General features: G+C 40.0%; 1 protein-coding gene and 1 pseudogene across 1 annotated transcript; both read right to left on the minus strand.

The window, feature by feature from the left end:
- Positions 1-11676: 11676 nt before the first annotated feature.
- LOC142461660 (small ribosomal subunit protein uS14) lies at positions 11677-11987 on the minus strand. Its single transcript, XM_075563609.1, has one exon. It carries the CDS (start codon positions 11950-11952, stop codon positions 11782-11784), a length of 171 nt encoding a protein of 56 aa, XP_075419724.1. The 5' UTR covers positions 11953-11987; the 3' UTR covers positions 11677-11781.
- A 1198-nt stretch (positions 11988-13185) lies between these two features.
- Positions 13186-20194, minus strand: LOC142461599 (lupus La protein homolog; annotated as a pseudogene).
- Between the last annotated feature and the right edge of the window lie 596 nt (positions 20195-20790).

The raw sequence follows: 20790 nt of genomic DNA on the forward strand, positions 1-20790 counted from the left end.
GCATTGGTCAGTCTGTGCTACTTCAGTAGTCTTCTCCAGCCACTTCTCCTGCGATCCAAAGGCAGCCACTTTGCTTCGCTCTTCCTTACTCAGTGTCCAATGTTCACGTACACAGAAGGCAATGGAAAATACCATGGTTTGAGTCAGGAGTACCTTAGTCTTCAAAGTAACATCCATGCTTTTCAACACTTTTTCCCTTCACAGTGGTATTGGCACACAGTTTACATATCATACAATTAAATAGTTCAACAATCGTTCAGTCATATCAAGGTACGGTCACCACATCAATCTTAGCGCATCCCCTCCCCCCACCCATTGGATAAATTGCCTTTAACAAGTTGTGCGATCACGATCAGTTCTAGTGTTCCCACCCTGCCACCGCCTTCATTGTTTACTCCCGAAATCCCCTTTGCCTCCTATCGCCCACCCCACCCCCACCCCTGCATTCCCTATAGCCCCTGTGTCAGGTACTCTCAGGATGCATCCACTCCTGTGCTTCACAGCTGGGAAACCCAACAGAAAACAATAAAGCAAAATCGTACTTAGGTGGTCAGGCTAAAATAATAATAGTGTAAAGAGCAAAGTATTGTCTTACACATTACAAATCATGTGGAAGAAGGAAAAGGCCCCCATCAGCATTCAAAATGGCAGGGAGGGGATTTCTGTCACAGGACAAGTAAGAGATACTTGCCCCCAGTTCAACTTCGGTTCCTGTTTTCAGAGGTGTCACTGCCCAAGTGTCAAGTGTGATCAAGACTACAGTGGTCTCTGATCAATGATCAAGATTAAAATTGTCTCTGCCTGATAGTAAGGCTGTTCACGACTCTTGCCTGTGGCTAGTGGTTCTCAACCTTCCTCATGACGCGACCCTTTCATGTAGCTCCTCATGTGGTGGGGACCCCCCAACCATAACATCATTTCCATTGCTACTTCATAACTAATTTTGCTACTGTTATGAATCAAGTGACCCTCGTGAAAGGGTCGTTCAATCCCCACAGGGGTTGCAGCCCAGAGCTTGAGAACCACTGAAGAGTGTATCTGCCAGCAGCTCGGTCTGACGAGATACTCTGCAGATGGATTGTGGACTCCCACCGTAGCCTTCTCCATATTGGGTCTTCAGCTCTGATACTTCAGCTCTCCACCACACTCGAATATTCTAATGTTCATCTTTCGATCACACAAGCTGGGATGCTTCTTCCATGTGGACCTCACTTCGATGGCTTGTTTGAATTCAAGCTTTTAAGACCTCAGACAGTATTTCCATTGATAGCCGGACACCACACTGCTGGAGCACTCTTGTCTTCGGTGATCATTTCATGAAGGTGTGTATCAAGCAGGACCATGATGTAAGAACTAATTGTTCTTAAGTTAGAACTAAGATGTAGTGTAAACCCTAAACCATGCCTAGAGCTATGGTTTGTTTCTGGGTTTTTTTTAATTTGCTGTACCTTGGAGTTAATACATATGTCATATCATTCCATAGCTTAAACACATCAAGCATGGTTGTATAATTGCTTTCATCACGTCTCCAATATACTTTTCTTTCCTGGGCTTCTTGACACCTTCTCCTTCTTATCTCCCCCCACCCCTCAAAACCCTGGTTACAGTTTCTTTCCCTATAGGCTCGACTTTCCCGGGTTTCATTTGCCGAAAAACAGAGAAACCAGTAGTACCATAGCTTAAAGAGGGTGAAACCCCAATGGTGGCGCATCTCTGAGATACACCCTCATATAAACATGAGTAAGCATAATATAACAGAATGGCCAGCACAGGAATGCTGGGATGATACATACCTTAGTACAGCACGCAGGGCACTGATGTAGCCAGACCGTGTTTGTCCACTGACCAAGAGTGCACTGTTCTTGGTACCACCATCTTCTGCTTCCTCTGACTCCAAGTGTTTCCCAACTTATGTCCTCAGGATACAAGTGTGTCCGAGGTGTCAACCAGTTCATTCAGAACAGTTTCCATATGGGGTCTCACCAATTCAGCCTGCCATGCACACCAAAGACCCACGATTTAGTGTCCCAGTGTTCTATGGGACCCAACCTGGGTTTCTGGAGTACCCCCAGATGTCCCAGGTCAAATTTGGCCACCTGTGGCATGCCACTATAGGCCCTGCCCACCTAATAATGCTCCCAAGGACACCTTTGGTTTTTCCTCCCTGCATCTTGAGGTCAGCCCTCCATCCCCTCAAAAGACTTGCATCTATGTTCCCGCAAACTTGTCTGTTCCCTCTCCCTTTCCTGGGCTACCTCTCCCCTCAGGAAGCCTCATCCCTCTGACAGGACCACCTTCCTCTCAGGGGACCTCACCCCAGATCAACATAGCTACCACTCAGGAGAGAGCCTCCTCCCCCTCTCCCCAGTCCATTGATCTCAGCCCTCCGGCCAAATGACATGCCCTCTACTTACCTGGAGCAGATGATGCGTGGTTCGCTGGCACTGGGCCAGCTCTTTACCAGACCAGTCCATGCAACTGGCTGGCCTCCAAGCTTGAGCTTGTGTCCTTCTGCTTCTTGGTCCCACCACTGTGGTCTCACACCGTGTTTGTCCTTTTGTGCTTGACTAACTTCACTCAGCATGTCTTCTGGATCCCTCCATGAGTTGAAGTGCTTCGTGGTTTCATCAGTTTTTAGGGGTGCATAGTATTCCGTTGTGTGTACGTACCAGTTTCTTTATCTAGTCTTCCATTGATGGGAATGTAGGCTGTTTCCAGTTTCTTGCTACTGTGAACTGTGCTGCAATGAACATGGGCCGCAGTTTGTTTTTGTGCATGGAGTGAGATATTGGGCTTGCTTCATTCTTCTGCATGTGGATATCTAGTTCTCCAACACTATTTATGAAGAGAGCATCTGCTTCACATTTAATGTTTTTGGCGCCTTTGTCAAAGGTCTGTTTGTGATCTGTTTCTTATTTTGGGAGGGTATGTGCCTAGTAATGGTATTGCTGGGTCATATGGTAGTTCAGTTGCCCTCTGATTTAGGTATCGCCATATCACCTTCCACAGCGGCTGTACATATTTACAAGCCCACCAGCAGTGGATGTGTTCCTATCTCACCATACCCTCTTCAACATTGTTGTTCTCAGTTTTTTAAATCAGGCTACAGTAATGGGCATCAGATGGTGTCTCATGGCTGTTTTGACTTATGTTCCCCAGATGGGTAATGACCAGGAGCATTTCCACATGTGGTTATTAGCCATTCCAGTGTCATCCTTTGTGAATTGTCTGTTCTGGTCTTTTGCACACCTTCTCTGAGGGCGATTAGTTATTGTTGCAAGCTTGTAAAATTCTGTAGATTTTAGTAATTAATCCTTTGTTATGCCATTAGTAAATATATTTTTCCAATCTGTGTTTTCTCTTTTTACTCTTTTAATAAAGTCTTTCGATGCACACAAGTGTTTTATTTTTATTAGTTCCCATTCATCTCTTTTGTCTTCCACAGCATGCACTGCCTTTGTTAATTCCGATAGCCCATGTATGCCCTGCACTAGGGCTCCTAGCTTTGTCCCAATTTTCTCATTGTTGATCCTGATCACTTTGGGTTTTGCATTGAGGTCTTTGATCTACCTTGACTTTTTTTGTGCATGGAGTGAGATACAGGTCTTGCTTCATTCTTCTGCATGTGGATAGCCAGGTTTTCCCAACACCATTTATTGAGGAGGGCATCTACTTCACGTTTAAAACTTTTGTGGCCTTTGTCAAAAATCAGTTGTCTTTGTGGATGTTTTTATTTCTGAGTTTTCTGCCCTGATGCATTGGTCCATGTACCTATCGTTATACCAGTAGCAGGCTGTTTTGACAACTGTAAGTCTGTAGTAGGTCGTGAGGTCAGGTAGAGCAAGGGCACCTACTTTATTCCTCTTTTTGAGGGCTTCTTTGCCTATTCTGGGCGTCTCCCCTCTCCAAATAAAGTTGGTAATCATTTTTTTCCATTTCTTTGAAGAATGAGGCTGGAATTTGCATTGGGATTGCATTAGTCTGTATATTGCTTTAGGTAATATTGACATTTTCATTATATTGAGTCTTCAAATCTATGAACATGGATGTTTTTCCATTGTGTAGATCCCTCCTGGCTTCTTGTAGTAATGTTCTATAGTTTTCTTTATGCAGTTCTTTCTTCATACAGTTTTTCTTTTCTTTTTTTTTTTGGTTAGATCTATTCCTACCTATTTCAGCTTCTTGGTGGCTATTGTGAATGGTATTGCTTCCTTGATGTCTTTTTCAGTTTCCCCATCTCTGGTATATAGGAAACCAATTGATTTCTGCTCATTAATCTTGTATCCTGCTACACTACCAAACCCCTCTATGTTTCCAGTAATCCTATTGAGGACACCTTGGGATTCTAATATACAAAATGATGTTGTCTGCAAATAGTGAAAGTTTTACTTCTTTACCCAATTGTACCCCCTTGATTTCTTGCCGTTGTCATATGGTACTGGCTAGGACCTCCAGCACAATGTTGAATAAAAGAGGGAATAAGGGGCTTCCTTGGGCTCCCTTGTTCGGTGGAAATGTTTTCAGCTTTTCCTCCCTTGAGTATAATATTGGCTATTGGTGTTTCATATATGGCCTTTATTGTATTGAGGATTTTACCTTCCAATCCTAGATTCTTGAGCATTTTTATTAGGAATGGGTGTTGGGTATTAGCAAATGCTTTTTCTGCATCAACTGATATGATCATATGGTCTTTGTCCTTTTTCCTGTTGATGTGTTGGATTGTTTTCCAAATATTGAACTATCTCTACATTCCTGGTATGAATCCCACTGGGTCATGATGTATTTTTTATATGTTATTGGATTCTATTGGCCAGGATTTTGTTGAAAATCTTTGCAACTATGTACATGAGAGATATAGGTCTATAGTTCTCTATTCTTGTGGGGTCTTTGGTATCAGGGTTATGCTGGCTTCACAGAATGAGTCCCTTTCTATGTTTTGCAAGTGTTTGTGTCATATTGATGTCAGCTCTTCTCTGAATGGCTGGTAGAATTCTCCTGTGAAAGACATCTGGACTGCGCTGTTTTTTTTTCTTTTTAAAAAAATCATTTTATTGGGGCTCTTACAGCTCTTATAACATTCCACACATCAATTGTATCAAGCATATTTATACATGTTGCCATCATCATTTACAAAACCTTTTTCTCCCCTCCCTCCCACACCCTCCACCCTCATGAATCCTTAACCAATTATATATTATTATTTTTGTATCTTACAATATCTATTGTCTATCTTCATCAAATTTCTGTTATTCATCCCCTTCAGGGAGCAGAGCTACATATCCAACCTGTGACAGGTTTCCCCTTTCTCCATCTTCCCCCTACCTTCATGATATCGCTTCTCCCACTACTGTTCCTGAGGAGTGTATCCGTCCTCAATTCTATGAGTTGAGAGCTCTAATCTGTACCAATGAGTGTTCCCCTGTCTAGCCAGATTTGTAAAGTAGAACCAGGTCATGGTAGTGGGGGGTGGGGAGGAAGCATCCAGGAACGAGAGGAACGATGTGTGCTTCATCGGGGCTACATTGCACCTTGGTTGAATCTGTTGGGAGTTTCTTGGTGACCTTATCTATTGCTTCTTTTGCTAAGGTCTATTCAAGTTCTTAACATCCATATGCATTGATTTAGATGAAGAGTGTCTTTCTAGGTATTTGTCAATGCCCTCCAATTATTGAACTTGTTAGCATACAATCTTTTGTAGTACTGTGTTATTAATCTTTTTATTTCATTAGGGCCTGTTGTAACTTCCCATGTTTCATCCCTAATTTTGCATATTCTCATGGAAGCATCAGTCAAGAGATCAAAAAAAGAGTTCCATTCTTTAGCATGCTAAAAATAAAAGATGTTATTTTGAGAACAAAGATGCACCTCACCCACAGCCTGGTATTTTCAATTTCCTCATTTGCATGTGGAAGTTGGACATTGAATAAAGAAGGCAGAAGAAGAATCGATATATTTGAGTTGTGGTGCTATAGAAGAATATTGAAATTCTCAGGTCTGCAAGGAGGCACACCACTTGGCCATAAGCCCCAGCCTGAATGCATTCAGCTCATGCTCTGTGTGTTAGAAAATTCAGGTCCCTGAATTAAGTCCCCAGAGGCACCCCACTTCAGTAAATCCCAGTTCAAAGACACTCAGCTCTGTGTCCTTGGGTCAGCAAGTTCAACTTCCCCAATTAAGTGCAAGCCAGCCTACTGACCAAACTCATTCACTTTAATTTTTCCCATGGTTTGGGACTGCTGTTCCTCTGATGTTTTCACTGTCATCTGTGTCCAGGAGCTTCACTGGGCAGAGATATTGGATCCAGAGGACATATTCCTTTCCTGGCTCTTGCTGGTAATAGGATACCGGATACCTACTCTGTATTGGACAGGGTTCTCTAGAGAGACAAACCAGATTGCTAGTAATTATATATAAATATATTTATAAAGCTAGATATATAATTCAAGAAATAAACCGTTAAATTATATACAGATAGATAATACAAGAAATTAACAGTTAAATTATAAAGCAGTGAGACACTAGCAGCCCTTCAAGGCTTGAGAGCTGCCAGTTGCCAGTCCCCTTCTTTAGAGAGAGCTGGGCTATATATACCCAGGCAGCAAACAGCAAGGCAGGTCCCCAACTGTCATCAACTGTCAGTCCCCAGCTCCAGAGATGAACATTCTAATCATGTGGGCTTAAAGGGACCTCGACTTACAGCAACACAGTCCACAGGCTAGGCATCCCACAGGTAGTGTACCCCTTTAAACTGAGGCACAGAACAACCAAGGTGAGGCTCACCGAGCCATTTATCCCTCTGCCCTTCAGTTAATCCTACTTGTGTTTATCAGCCAGGCTGGCACAATAAACTATAGCACTAATCCTACTGCTCATTTTATACCCAGGAGGCTAGAACTCCGGGTAATGCTATTTGAAATTACTCACAAGTGAACTCTAGCAGTTCCTTTCTGATAGGATCTTCTTACAAGACCCATACACTAAAAGGTCACTTGATGTGCTTTAGAAACTTTGGCTAGATGAGCCACATTAAAGAATTCATTCTCCTTGCAATGATAAAAGCCCTGGGTTATAGAATGGAAGAAAATGAAAGCTGAGTCACTGAGCTCAAAGACCATTTCTCTGACTACAACTGAAGAGAGAAATAGTTGACCAAAAAAGGGGGGGGGGGTCTAAAAAATCCTGAGAATAATGTGGGACACTTTCAAGAGAAAAAAATCTATTTTTCATTAGGATCCTGGAGCAAGAAGAAACAACAAATCTATAGAGAAAATGATACAAGAATTCATTGACAAATTTCCCCCCAATATCACAAAGGAGGAAAAGACTATTAAAGAGGCTCCGAGAATCCAAAATATGAAAGCTCCTAAAAGCATCGCATATATCACAGTCAAGCATGTCATTTTGTCAAACATATTTCATTCACAGTCAAACATTGGGAGGGAAAGTAGAGACTCCTTAGGGCAACTAAGGGGGAAAAGGCATGGTCCTGCTTGATGCTCAACCTCATGAAGACATATGGGTGCTATATAAGAAGATAAGATATTGAAGAAAATATGGACGCTATAGCAAAGTTTGGTCAACAACCTATGTGGTCCAAGGCTATCAGAAGAAATAGCATCAGGGGTATTAAAGACTAGTTTTCAAGGCATAGATCTTTGTTGCATGTCAACAAAGTCCACTTGGAAGAAGCCCACCAGTCTGTGTGATCCAAAGATTGTAAATAACATAATCCAAATCTAAATGAGGAAATCATGCTGAGTTTAGATTGTTAATACCTGGTTTTCAAAAGACTGCCTATGACAGTGGAAGTCCAAATTCATTTCAGGATCCATACATGGATTAAGCCTCATATGAATCCCCTCCAGTTATAGTTGAGGCATGTGAATAGCCCTGTACCAGACAGAGAGCATTGTAAAGTCCATCATGGCACAGAGTTAGGTCATTATGTAACATCATTTGATCTCTCTTTTGACTCATTTTAAAGCTGTTTCAGTTTAAGGGGGGGAAGTTAAGGGAGGTGCACATGGAGCAGGGATGTTAATAGCCTTGCACTGACAACTGGATTGTTGCATGTGCAATTTGGTTAAAATTTAGCACCCTTTCATTTGATATCCTTTATAATCCATTTAAATTTGTTATAGTTTTAATATTTTATGCTTTATTTTCTGTTGAGATTTCTATCTGTTTTACTTTGTTATTCTTGTTAATATTTTCTTGTTTGCTTTTTAATGTTTTTCTGTATATGAAATTCAGGGTAGTCAAATCTATAGCGATGGTAACTAAATTAATGGTTCATTGGGGATATGGCAAGGGATGTTGGGAGAAATGAAAAGCTAATAAATATAAGTATGAAGAAATGTTCTAAAACCAATTGTGGTGATGATTGTACAAGTTTTCTTGATGTAATTGAATTGTTTATTTGTATGCTATATTTATTATATGCAAATAAAACTGCTAAAGAAAAAGAACAGTGATCTACAAAGAAAATACACTGATGATAAGCTCAGATCTTTCAACAGAAATTATGCACAAAACTTTGAATTGGCATATATAGAAATATGAAGAACAAAAACACCTGGCAACTAAACATTACCTATCTAGCAAAATTATCCCTCAAATAAAAATGTTTCCAGAAAAGGAAAAAATTAAAGGAATTCATAAAAACAAGGAAAGCATTACAAAAAATATATTAACAGGATATTAACTCTGGATGGGGAATTAACAACAGCAGACATAATACACCCACAAACCAATACAATTACAGCAACACATAATTAGTGGAGAAACATAGACATCAATAAAACCACCAAAATAAAGAAAGAAAAATCAAACACAAATGAAGCAAAATGACAGTAACAACCTTGTATATATCATAACAACACTGAATATCAATGGATTAAATGCAACAATCTATAGAGAGTACAGGACTGAATTAGAAAACAAACTCCATCTGTATGCTACCTAAAAGAGAAACACCTTAAACCAAAGGCAAAATAGACTAAAAGTCAAAGAATGAACAAAAATTCACCAAGTCAATGGCAACCATGGAAAGACCAGATTAGTTATATTAATCTCTGAAAATAGACTGCAAGGCAAATAAGAGACAACAGACACTACATAATGATTAAATGAATATAGTACAAGACATAACTATACTAAACATATATGCATCCAATAAAAGACCTCAAAAATCACCAATCAAAATCTCACAAAGTAGAAACAAGAAAAGTCAGCTTGGCAGTAATAGTAGGAGATTTCAATAAAGAACTCTCAAGGAAAGATAATGTAATCAAATAAAGAAAAGGGGCAATGCAATAAACCTTCAAAACATATACAGACCGTGCTATCCTACAGCAACACAGTATACATTCTTCTCCAGCACACACAATACATACTCTACAATGTATGACGTGTTAGGCTACAAGCAACCTTAAGTAAATTTATAACATTGAGATCCTACTATCCATCTTCCTGGACCACAGTACTATAAAACTAGAAATCTGCATTAGAAAGAGCAAGAATATAAAGCCAAACATGTGAAGACTGAACAGCATACTACTTAAGAACTGCTGCACAAATGTAGCTGAGAGGAATTACTGAAACCTGAATGAAGGCGAAACATGAGAGTGGGATAAGAGGAAAGTCAAAGGAAATAGAGGAAAGAACTAGGAGGCAAAAGACATTTATAGAGGTTAAATACAGGCATGTACCTATGTAAATATATTTATACATAATGATAGGGAAATAGATTTATGTACATATATTTACGAGTTAAGTATTAAGCTGGCAGATGGACATTGAGCCTCTACTCAAGTACTCCATCAACGCAAGAACACTTTGTTCTAGTAACCCAACATTCTGTGATGCTCACCTCCCTGAAAAGACAGCTGAAGACAAAATGGGTCTTCACCACATAAGCAAATGTGGTGAAGAAAGCTGATGGTGCACAGTTATCAAAAGATAACTCTGGACTTAAAGGCTTAAAGATAAACAAATGGCTATCTAGGTGAGAAGCAACAAAGCCCACATGTAAGAAGCACACCATCCTGTGTAATCATGAAGTGTGGACTGGATCAGATATCGGGCATCAAAGACCCAGAACAAAAAATCAAATCAATGTGAATCAGGGGGAGTGCAGAGTAGAGACCCAACGCCTATTTGTAGACAATTGGAAATCCCCTTACAGAATGGTTACAAGGAAGAGATGAGCCAATCAGGGTGCAGTATAGCACTGATGAAACATACAACTTACCTCTAGTTCTTTAATTCTTCCTCCCCACCCACTATCACGACCTCAATTCTACCTTACAAATCCGACTAGACCAGAGCATGTACACTGGTACAGATAAGAGCTTGCAACATAGGAAATCCAGGACAGATAAACACCCCAGGACCAATAATGGGAGTAGCGATACAAGGAAGGGAAGGGGAAGGTGAGGAGGGGAGAAGAGGGGGACCAATCACAATGATCGACATATAACCCCTTCCCAGGGAGACAGACAAGAGAAAAGTGGGTGAAGGGAGACTACGGTCAGTGTAAGACATAAAAAAAAAAAAAATTTAAATTATCAAGGGTTCATGAGGGAGGGAGGGTGAGGAGGAGGTGAAAATAAGGAGCTGATATCAAGGGCTCAAGTAGAAAGACAGTATTTTTAAATGATGATGGCAATATATGTACAAATGTGCTTGACACACGATGTATGCATGGAGTGTGATAAGAGCTGTAAGCGCCCGCAATAAATGATTTTTTAAACTACTGCACAATAGATTAAATAAGGGATAAAAATAAGAAATGCTTTGAAACAAATGAGAACAATAATACAATATACCAAAATCTTTGGGACACAGATGAACGTAAACAAGCTTCCATCTAGCTCAGAAGCTACCAAGCCCACATGGAAGATACACACCAGCCTGGGTGATCATGACGTGTCAAAGGGATCATGTATCAGGTATCAAAGACCAAAAAAACATATCATTGAGAATAAGGGAAAGTGTTGAGTGGAGACCCAAAGCGCATCTGTAGACAACTGGACATCCCCTTACAGAAGGGTCGCTGGGAGGACATCAGCCAGTCAGTGTGCAGTGTAGCAACCATGAAACATACAACTTTCCTCTAGTTCTTAAATGCTTCATTCCCCCTCCCACTATAATGATCCCAATTCTACCTTACAAATCTGGCTAGACCAGAGGATGTTCACTGGTACAGACAGAAACTGGAAACAGGGAATCCAGGATAGATAAACCGTTCAGGACCAGTGGTGAGAATGGCGAAACCAGGAGGGTAGAAGGAAATCAGGGTAGAAAGGGGAACTGATTACAAGGATCTACATATAACCCCCTCCCTGGGGTACAGACAACAGAAAAGTGGGTGAAGGGAGACATCGGACAGTGTAAGACATGACAAAATAATAATAGTTTATAAATTATCAAGGGTTCATAAGAGACGGGGAGCAGGAAGGGAGGGGGGGAAATGAGGAGCAGATACCAAGGGTTCACATAGAAAGCAAATGTTTTGAGAATGATTATGGCAACAAATGTACAAAAGTGCTTGCCACAATGTATGTATGTATGGACTATGATGAGAGATGTTGGAGCCCCCAATAATATGATTTTAATAGAGAAATTTATAGGAGATGTACACATTTTTTAAAAAGGAGAAACTCAAAAACAATGTTTTATTTTTTTTTTCAGACTTGAATTTTTTTTATTTTATGTACAAATAGTTGGCATTGTTTCTTCTTTTGGATGGCGGTGTTGGATTGTCCATCCAAAGACAACTTAGTCCAGCTTGATGAAGCCGATGTCCTTCGCGTACTGACGGAAACACTGACGGCACATATTGAGGCCGTACTTCCGGATCAGACCGTGCCGGTTTGAGCACACGCGGCAAGAACGGGAACCCTGGCCGAATTTTCGCGGGTGGCTCCAGTAGAGCTGCTGGTGACCCATCTTGTTTCCAGGCTCTCTCCAAGGCAAAAGGAAAACCAATGTTTTAAACGACAGCTCCCACAACTAAAATGAGAGCAAATAGTTAAACTCTGCAACAACAGGATCAAAGAAACCATCAAGATGCAACAACAGGATCAAAGAAACCATAAAAATTAAAGCAGAAATAAATGAGTGGGAAAGGCGGGGACGGGTGGACAATAAGACAAGAAATTAGGGCTTTGCTTTTTTCTTTTATTTTTCCTGTTGTAAACAAGTTTTTACTGACTACATCTCAGAAGTCTGTTTCCAAAGTTGCCTTCTTAGTCTTTTTTTCATAATTGAATCATTTTATTGGGGGCTTGTACAACTCTTATCACAATCCACACATACATCAATTGTGTCGAGCACTTTTATACATTTGTTTCCCTCATCATTCTCAAAATATTTGCTTTCTACTTGAGCCCTTGGTATCAGCTCCTCATTTTCTTCGCCCTCCCTTTTCCCCCTCCCTCATGAACCCTTGATAATTTGTAAACTATTATTTTGTCATATCTTACACCATCCGATGTCTCCCTTCACCCACTTCTCTGCTGTCCATCCCCAGGGAGGGGGTTATATGTAGATCCTTGTAATCAGTTCCCCCTTTCTCCCTCACCTTCCCTCCACCCTCCTGGTATCGCCACTCTCACCACTGGTCCTGAGGAGTTCATCTGTCCTGGATTCTTTGTGTTTCCAGTTCCTATCTGTACCAGTGTACATCATCCGGTCCAGCCGGATTTGTAAGGTAGAATTGGCATCAAGATAGTGGGTAGGAGGAAGCACTCAAGAACTAGAAGAAAATTGTATATGTCATTATTGCTGCACTGCACCCTGACTGGCTCATCTCCTCACAACCCTTCTGCAAAGGGATGCCCAATTGTCCACAGATGGACCCTGGGTCCCCACTCTGCACTCCCCCTCATTCACAATGCTATGATTTTTGAGGGGGTCTTTGATGTCTGATACCTGATACCTTCGACACCTTGTGAACTCACAGGCTGGTGTGCTTCTTCCATGTGGGCTTTGTTGTTTCTCAGCTAGATATGTTTTATTAAATTTTACATCCTTATAGTTAAAAGGTAATTTAGTGAAAGAACCTTCCTTTTGAAGCATCTGTTAACACAGACTATACATTAAAAAAAATCCTCATCTGATAACAAAAACACAAAACGACAAAAATATTTTCCTTTTTTACAGCTGTACATTGAAGTGGACCTAATTTGATTTTCTTTTTTTTTTTAATCTCCAAAGAGAAAAGCAGAGTAAATGTAAATAAAATGAATGTTCAAGTGGTTTATTAAACTGCTGATCTCCTGTGCCATTTTCTGTTTTCTGCTGAGTTGAAGCGGGCTTGTCTGTCTGCTTCTTCTCTTGTTCTTTTCTCTAGTCCAGCTGCACCCTCATTTTCATCACATTCATCCTCACTCTCAAATTTCATTTTCTTGCCCTGAAACTACTTTTCCTTTGGCCAACCCAGACTGGGCCACTTGATTTCCCTTTCCCATTACTTTAAATTTGTGACCTTTCAACTTCCTTTGGTTCAGGGATTCTTGTTGATCTTCCGTGATTCTTTCAGTACTGCTTTTTCTACCCCTGTACTTCCCACATCATGTCTCTGTTTTTAAATTGTAGGCTATTGTTACTGGCATCTCTGACTTTATCCAGTACTTCTTTAGCTTTTTCTTTAAATAGATTTACCTTATTGCTCCTCTGACAAAGTGTATCCATTTTATTTTTTTTCCGTGGCTTGTACAAAGGATATGCAAATCTTCTCTACAGGTCTGATCATCTGTGGTAGTTATTATAATCTGTTATCAATTTGAGAGGATTAAGAGTGAAGGGGTGGGGTTTAGCCTGCCAATCAGGTCGCAGATTGATGACCTCATTTGCAGGCGCTAAGTAGATAAATAGCTCACTGGAAGCAAGACGCAGACTCAGTGAACAAACCACATGGAGACAGGCTGATGGCACCCAGAGCCTTGGAACTGGAGATGCCACGTGGAGACCCCTGCCAGCACTGAGATGCTTACACTGCCACTGGATCCACAAGATTTCCACTCACTGCTCTGTGATCATCCTGCATTCGGCATCATTGCATGTGTTTCGTGCGTCTGAAGAGGAAGTTATAGATTGGTATCTGGCATATGAGCTAATACCAGACTTATCGACTTGATCTGGACTGCGTTGGAATTGCTCTTTGTATAAAGCTCTTTCTTAAACACATATGAGTGTCTGTGAATTTGTTTCACTCATCTACCCAGACTAACACATCATGTAAGTCATCTGAAAACTTGAGCAACCAAACCATCTTTCCTTCCAGAAATTTCATTTCAGCATCTTCTGCTAACTTGTTTTGCTTCTTTCTCTTGTTTAGCTCATAATTTTGCCTCTACTTTACTTTTGCTTTCTTTCTTCAAAGTAGTCATGCTTCAAAGGTCTTAGCCTGTCTGTGTCTTTATTCTTCGGGCCAGGGGTCTCAATGAACTTCTTTGTACATTAAATTCTCTGAAACACAACAAATATTGACCCTTAAATGCTCTGTGCAATGTTTGTCTCATCTGAATATTTAGTGTTCCACCTTTGCTATCTAACCATTCTTTTATGTCATCAAGGTTGCATCCATTGGGAAGCCTTTAATATAAATGGGTCTGGTTTTTACATCATTTTTATACTCATAGTCACTTCAGGAGGTGGGGGTGCTTGGAGATCTTCTCATTTTACTTGTATCTTCACTTATTTCCATGAGCTCTACCTTTGATTTGTTCAATGCTTCTACTATTACATTACAGTGTGTTGTTAAATGGTGTGTTAGACGGGGTTCTCTCTAGAAACAGAATCAGGACACTAATAATTATAGATAGATAATAGATAGATTAGATAGATAGATAGATAGATAGATAGCATAATAAATAGTTAATTAATCTATAAAGGAGTACAAATGTCTCAGTGCAACTCACTTCCATGAGACAGCTGTGAGATACCAGCAATCCTTCAAATCTTGAGGGCCATGGGATAATTCTCCATGGAGCAATTCAGGCTATCCAGCCCCAGGCAGCAAACAGCAAGCAGGTCACCAACAGTCAGCCAGATGACAGGGTCCAACAGTGCCCAGCTTAAGTGATATAAATTCCAGTAATGTGGAAAAGCAGGTCTTGAAGGAACCTCAAGTTATAGCGACACAGACCACGGGTTAGGTGTCCCACAGGTAGTCTAGTTTGCAAATGGAGACAGAGAACAAGCAAGGCAGCTGCACACTGGTCTGATGATCAAAGAGCAAAAGAGAGAGAGGCGAGGCTCACCCAGCCATTAATCTTTCTGCCCTTCAACTAATCTCACCTGTGTTCTTGGCCATATTAGCACAACAAACCTACCTATCACAGATGGTTTAACCTGTTCAATTTTATCATTATCTCCAGTGATACCCAACCTTCATCGAGTTTGATCTATTCCTTTAAAAATTTATCCAGGGGCAAATTAAAGTCTCCAAAATGTACTCAATCTGATGACAGATTTTGGTTTCCAGCTTAGCCAGTTTTTCACTGTCACCATTTTCAGCTTTTATGGCTCTCTGAAAATTTTGTTTCAGGTTTCCAGCCCTGCAGAAGTGCTCCAAAGCATCAACAGCAACAACAATGTCCCAATTTCCAAGCACTGCTAGCTGACCCAATGCGCTTCAGACAGTAGTTTTTTAAAAGGATAGACACATTTGACAAAGTACTAGCAAACTTAACAAAGGGAAAAAAGAAAAGATACAGATATCTAGAATTAGAGATGAAAAGGTCAATATCACAACAGATTCAAATGAAATACAAAGAGTAAGTAGTGACACAAAACTAGAAAAGACTCTACTCCAACAAGTTTGATATCCTTGAATAAATGGGAATATATCTAGAAATGCACCATCCGCCCAAATTAATGCAGACAGAGAAAACCTGAACAGACTCATAACAAAAGAAGGAGGAGACCATCAAGAAACTTCCAAACAAGAAAAACCCAGGAGCAGATGGCTGCACAAGGGAATACTACCAAGCATTCAGTGGAAAATGGTCACAAATTCTACAAAGACTATTCTAGAACAGGGAGAAAGAGACAGCAAATTCTCAAACTCGTGCTATGAAGTGGGCATAATTCTGATATGAAAACCAAAGACCCTAGTTCTTGTCTCTATTATTATTTATACATATCTACAAAGACAGCAAACTACACACCTATATCCTTCATATACAACTGCAAAAATTCTCAACAAAATTCTGCCTAATAGAATCCAACAACATATTTTTTTAATTTTGTAATTCCCGTGATCGAATGGAATTTATAACAGGGATTCAAGGGTGGTTCAACATTAGAAAAGCAGCCCGTGTAGTCTGTCACATGAACTAGTCAAAGAACTGCATGATCATTGTAATAGATGCACAAAAGGTGGTTGGCAATATCCAACACTCATTTCTGGTCAAAAAGACTAAACAAAGTAGGAATAGAAGGGAAATTATTCAATATAACAAAGACCATATACGACGAAACAATAGCCAAACAATATACCTTAGGACACAATGAATGGTGAATTAATGTTTTCACTGTAAATGGTTTTATTTCAAAAAAAAAAAGCTATCACTGTTTTAATCGATCCTCACAGTGAAAAAAAAAGATGCATTATGCCCATGTTCAAGTCATTTAATTGCTTTGTGTTTTTAACTGGCTTTGCTACCAGAAAGTTTGATGCATGGAATTTGCTTTAAAACTGAGAACAGTAGACTCTCTTCTTCCAGCCTTATTCTACACAGCATAATTGTCTGGTGGGGAAAATGTGTAAAAGTCTTTTATGGCAACACATATGAGATGACATTTTAAAACAAAAAAATTTCCCTAAAGGAAATAAAAGTGACTGGGATGAAATCTTCTGTTAGAGAAATTTAACTTTATTTATAGCATAATTTGTCACTGATTATTTATAGTGTTTTTAGCTCAAAATGTGACTGGGAGAAAATCTAAATTCCTTAAGTAGGAAATTTTAAAGTTACACATACACTTGGTCAAAAATTGTGTTAGGATTGGAGCAAATTAACTCTCCAAGAAAAATTCCAACCACATCTGTTATGTTTTACAGTTTTAGACCAATTTTATGTTTCCCTTCCCTAACTCTTTAGTAATGTATAAGTTTTTTGTTTTTGCTTTTTTACTAAGGATATTTAACTATAGACTATTTTTGGTCTTAGCAGTGAAAAGTAGGTAGAAAGACTTCAAGTGGACTTACTTCTCAGTCCCCAAGTAATTTATATTGGTCTGGGTTCTTAATGTATTTAAATATAGTTAAGAGTCTATCATGACAAAAGTGACTGCTATCAAATTGATGCTGCCTCATATAGACCATATAGGACAAAGTACACCTGCCCTTGGTGAATTTCCAAGACTGTATTCTTTTTTTATTATTTTAATAAATAATTTTATTCAGGAATCTTACATATATTACAATAATCCATACAGCCATTATATTAAGTGGACATGTACAAATGTTGCCATCAATTTCAAAACATTATCTTTCTTCTTGTGACCTTTGTTATTAGCTTCTCTTTTTTTCCCTCGCTCACCCACCCTGCCACCCTGTGAACCCTCAATATATTAGGTATTGTTATTATTATTTATACATATCTTACACTGTCCATTCTATCCCTACACCTACTATCCCAGTGTTCATCCCCCTCAAATGGGGGGTTATTCCACCCATTGCTATCCGTTCTCCCTTCCCCCTTTTTCCCTTCGCCCTACCTTCTAGAATCGTTACTCCCATTACTATTTCTGAGGGGTTTGTCTATCCTGAATTCCATATAGTGAAAGCTCTCATCTGTGGTGATGAATGTACACCATTCTAGCAGGATTTGTAAGATAGGACTAAGTCATAATACTGGGGGACAAAGGATTAAGGAACTAGAGGAGGGTTGTGTGTTTCATTAGTGCTAAACTGCCCCATGTACGTATGTTCACTTCTGTGTGGCCCCTCCGTGTGTCATTGTCCAATTATCCATGGATGGGTTCTGGGTCTCTACTTTGACTCCTCTCTTTCACTTCAATGAGGTTATTTATATTTGAGCTTCTGATGCCTGTCCCATCGACACCTCATGTTCACACAGGCTGGTGTACTTTATTCATGTGGGCTTTGTTGATTTCCTGCTAGAAGACCACTTGTTTGGCTTCAAGCTTTTAAGACCCCAGATGCTACATCTTTTAATAGCCAGGCATCATATGCTTGCTTCACCACATTTTCTTATGTACTTAGTTTGTCTTCAAAAATCATGTCGGGAAGGTGGCCATCTCCCAATGCCACATTATTAGAACCATGTGTTGAGAAAGCTTAAATAAAGACTCAACATCCATCCACTACCTCAACGTATTGCCATATAAATATATGTACATAGGCCAGTACCCCAATTTTCATGTATTAATATATTTATATATGTACACATCTATGTTTGTATCTCTATAAATAGTTTTGCTTCCTAGTTCTTTCCTCTATTTCCTCCCTCCTGCCCCACTATCATGCTCACACCTCATTTGCCTCTCAGTAATTCTCAGCTAGATTACTGTTGCTCCAACACCACCAGGAATACTGTACCCCCCTAGCTGTCGATTTTTGATCCCTAATTGTCCATGACATTATTTGCTCCCTGTTCCCTTCCCCCAGCCTGCTCTTCCCCCAAGTGCCCCAGGGAACCATTGGCCCCATTCCTTTCTCCACGAGTTTGCTTCTGATGCCTATCTTATATAGATAGACAGAACAAAAACAACAAAGACAAGACCAGTCTTGTCTTGTCGGGGATCCAGCACTGGCCTTCCTAAGTCTGAAGTCTATTTTCAGGAATTCTCAGGGCATCATGACTTTTCTCCCATTGCTGGTTTCTTATGTTCCTTTCCTGGTTCACCCCACTGTGGGGGGGGGTCAGACCAGACTCACCCCTCACACTGTGTCCCCACTATTGTCCAAGACTGTACTCTTTATGGGTGGAACAAGACCCATCTTTTTCCCATGGAACAGTTGTTGGTTTTGAACTGCTGACCTTGTGCTTAGCAACCCAACTGGTAATCACTATACCCCCAGGCCTCCTCTATCATGGCAAGGTGTCCATATACTGGTGTAAAAGGTTACATATTCAGCTGCTAACTGAAAAAATGGTGTCTGAGTCCACTGACAAGTACCTCAGAAGGAAAATCTGGTGATGTGCTTCTTAAAATTCAACTACTATGGAGTACAATTAGTTATCCTTTGATACACAAAATGGTGCCATGGGTTGGAGTTGACTCAACCGTAATGTTTATCTGTTCCTTTGTTTGTTTGCCTCCATGTTTCCCTGGCTTTCTAAGTACCTCCTCCATTCCTCTCACAGCTAAAGGTCAGGTAGGCACCTGCAAAGGTAGGTAAGGGCTACACGGAACCTTGTCCAAGAAAGATGGAGAGTCAAGAGAGGAAATCCCATCAGAAAAGACTGTCAGGCGGCTGACAAAGGGCTGCGCTAGAAAGATGCTACAGGAGATTAGCCCCAAACTACACAGCCAACCACAGAGACAAGTATAGTGCGGAGGTTGGGAATAAAAAGAGGTATCTAAGAACCTATTAACATATCACACTGAAGAGATGGTACTTAATTCCTGTCAAAACGAAAAGCTTGATGATCATAAAAGGGTTTGATATGTTCAATGTTGATTGTCTTATATGTAGATGATTTATTAGATGAGTAGAAAGATAACAAGCTTTCTCTTATCTACCTTTTTAACCATTGAAATTCTAATCTAAAGCACTAGAAGATAGTTGGAGGGTGAAACAGGCAAAAATAATGCGAAGATTATATTTAAAGTTACAGCAGTCAATAACTATGTGCTCCCTGGAGCATAAACTCCTATTCCCTACTCAAAAACACATCAAAGGAAAAGTTTTAGAATGTTTTCTATCACTCAGTTCACAGTAAAAAATAATACGGTTCTCACTTATTTGCCAGAGAAAAAAGCAATTTGTCAAAAAGAAAGAGAGTTTTAGCAAAAATTCAAGTATAATTGGTTTACAGACAGTTATATAACCTTTGAATTTGACATTTTCATGTGCCACAGGCAAAGGAAAAAATATTTCCTACAACATTAGAATATTTCTCACTGACTGTACATATCAACAGTTGAAATGTATAATCTATATACTCAGACATGCAAAAATATTTTCTGTGTTTTAAATTACTTACTTCATCTTGGCTCTTGTGATCACTCTGTTACCAACTATATGTTATCTAATGACTTTATATGAAATTATTATATTTAGGATATTTAGTCATTTCTAGAATCCTATTTTTTTCTCCTTCTTCCTCATGTACCCTCTGTGATCAAAGAACAGAAAATATCTGGTCCTGATGGTGTCCTCTGGTTTGGGGTGACTCATGTTATTGTTCTGGGGTACTGACCTATGTTCTGATTCTATCAATTAAGATGGCCCCTGACCTGCCTGGCTGGTCATTGCCCGTCTTACACCATTATTCATATTTCCATTTGTCTGTTTATAGTTAGTCTTACATGCATTGCTAATGAGCACAGGACTCTGCACGGACACTTGTCCTGAGATGCCTGCACACATTGTTATATCCTTCCAGCAACCACAGAACCATTGCCATCAAGTGAATTCCAACTCATGCTGATCCTGCTCACGACAGGGTTCCCAAAGGAGTGCATTTTGACAGGGGTGGCTAGCCTCATCGTTCTACCACAGTCGTCTTCTGAACCAATGATTCTGCCAACAAGGTCCTTCTCATCCCGAATTCCAGCAGCAGGAGCCAGTGTTCTCTCTTAAAC

Source organism: Tenrec ecaudatus, chromosome 11, assembly GCF_050624435.1.
Source record: "Tenrec ecaudatus isolate mTenEca1 chromosome 11, mTenEca1.hap1, whole genome shotgun sequence".
NCBI classification, from domain to species: domain Eukaryota; kingdom Metazoa; phylum Chordata; class Mammalia; order Afrosoricida; family Tenrecidae; genus Tenrec; species Tenrec ecaudatus.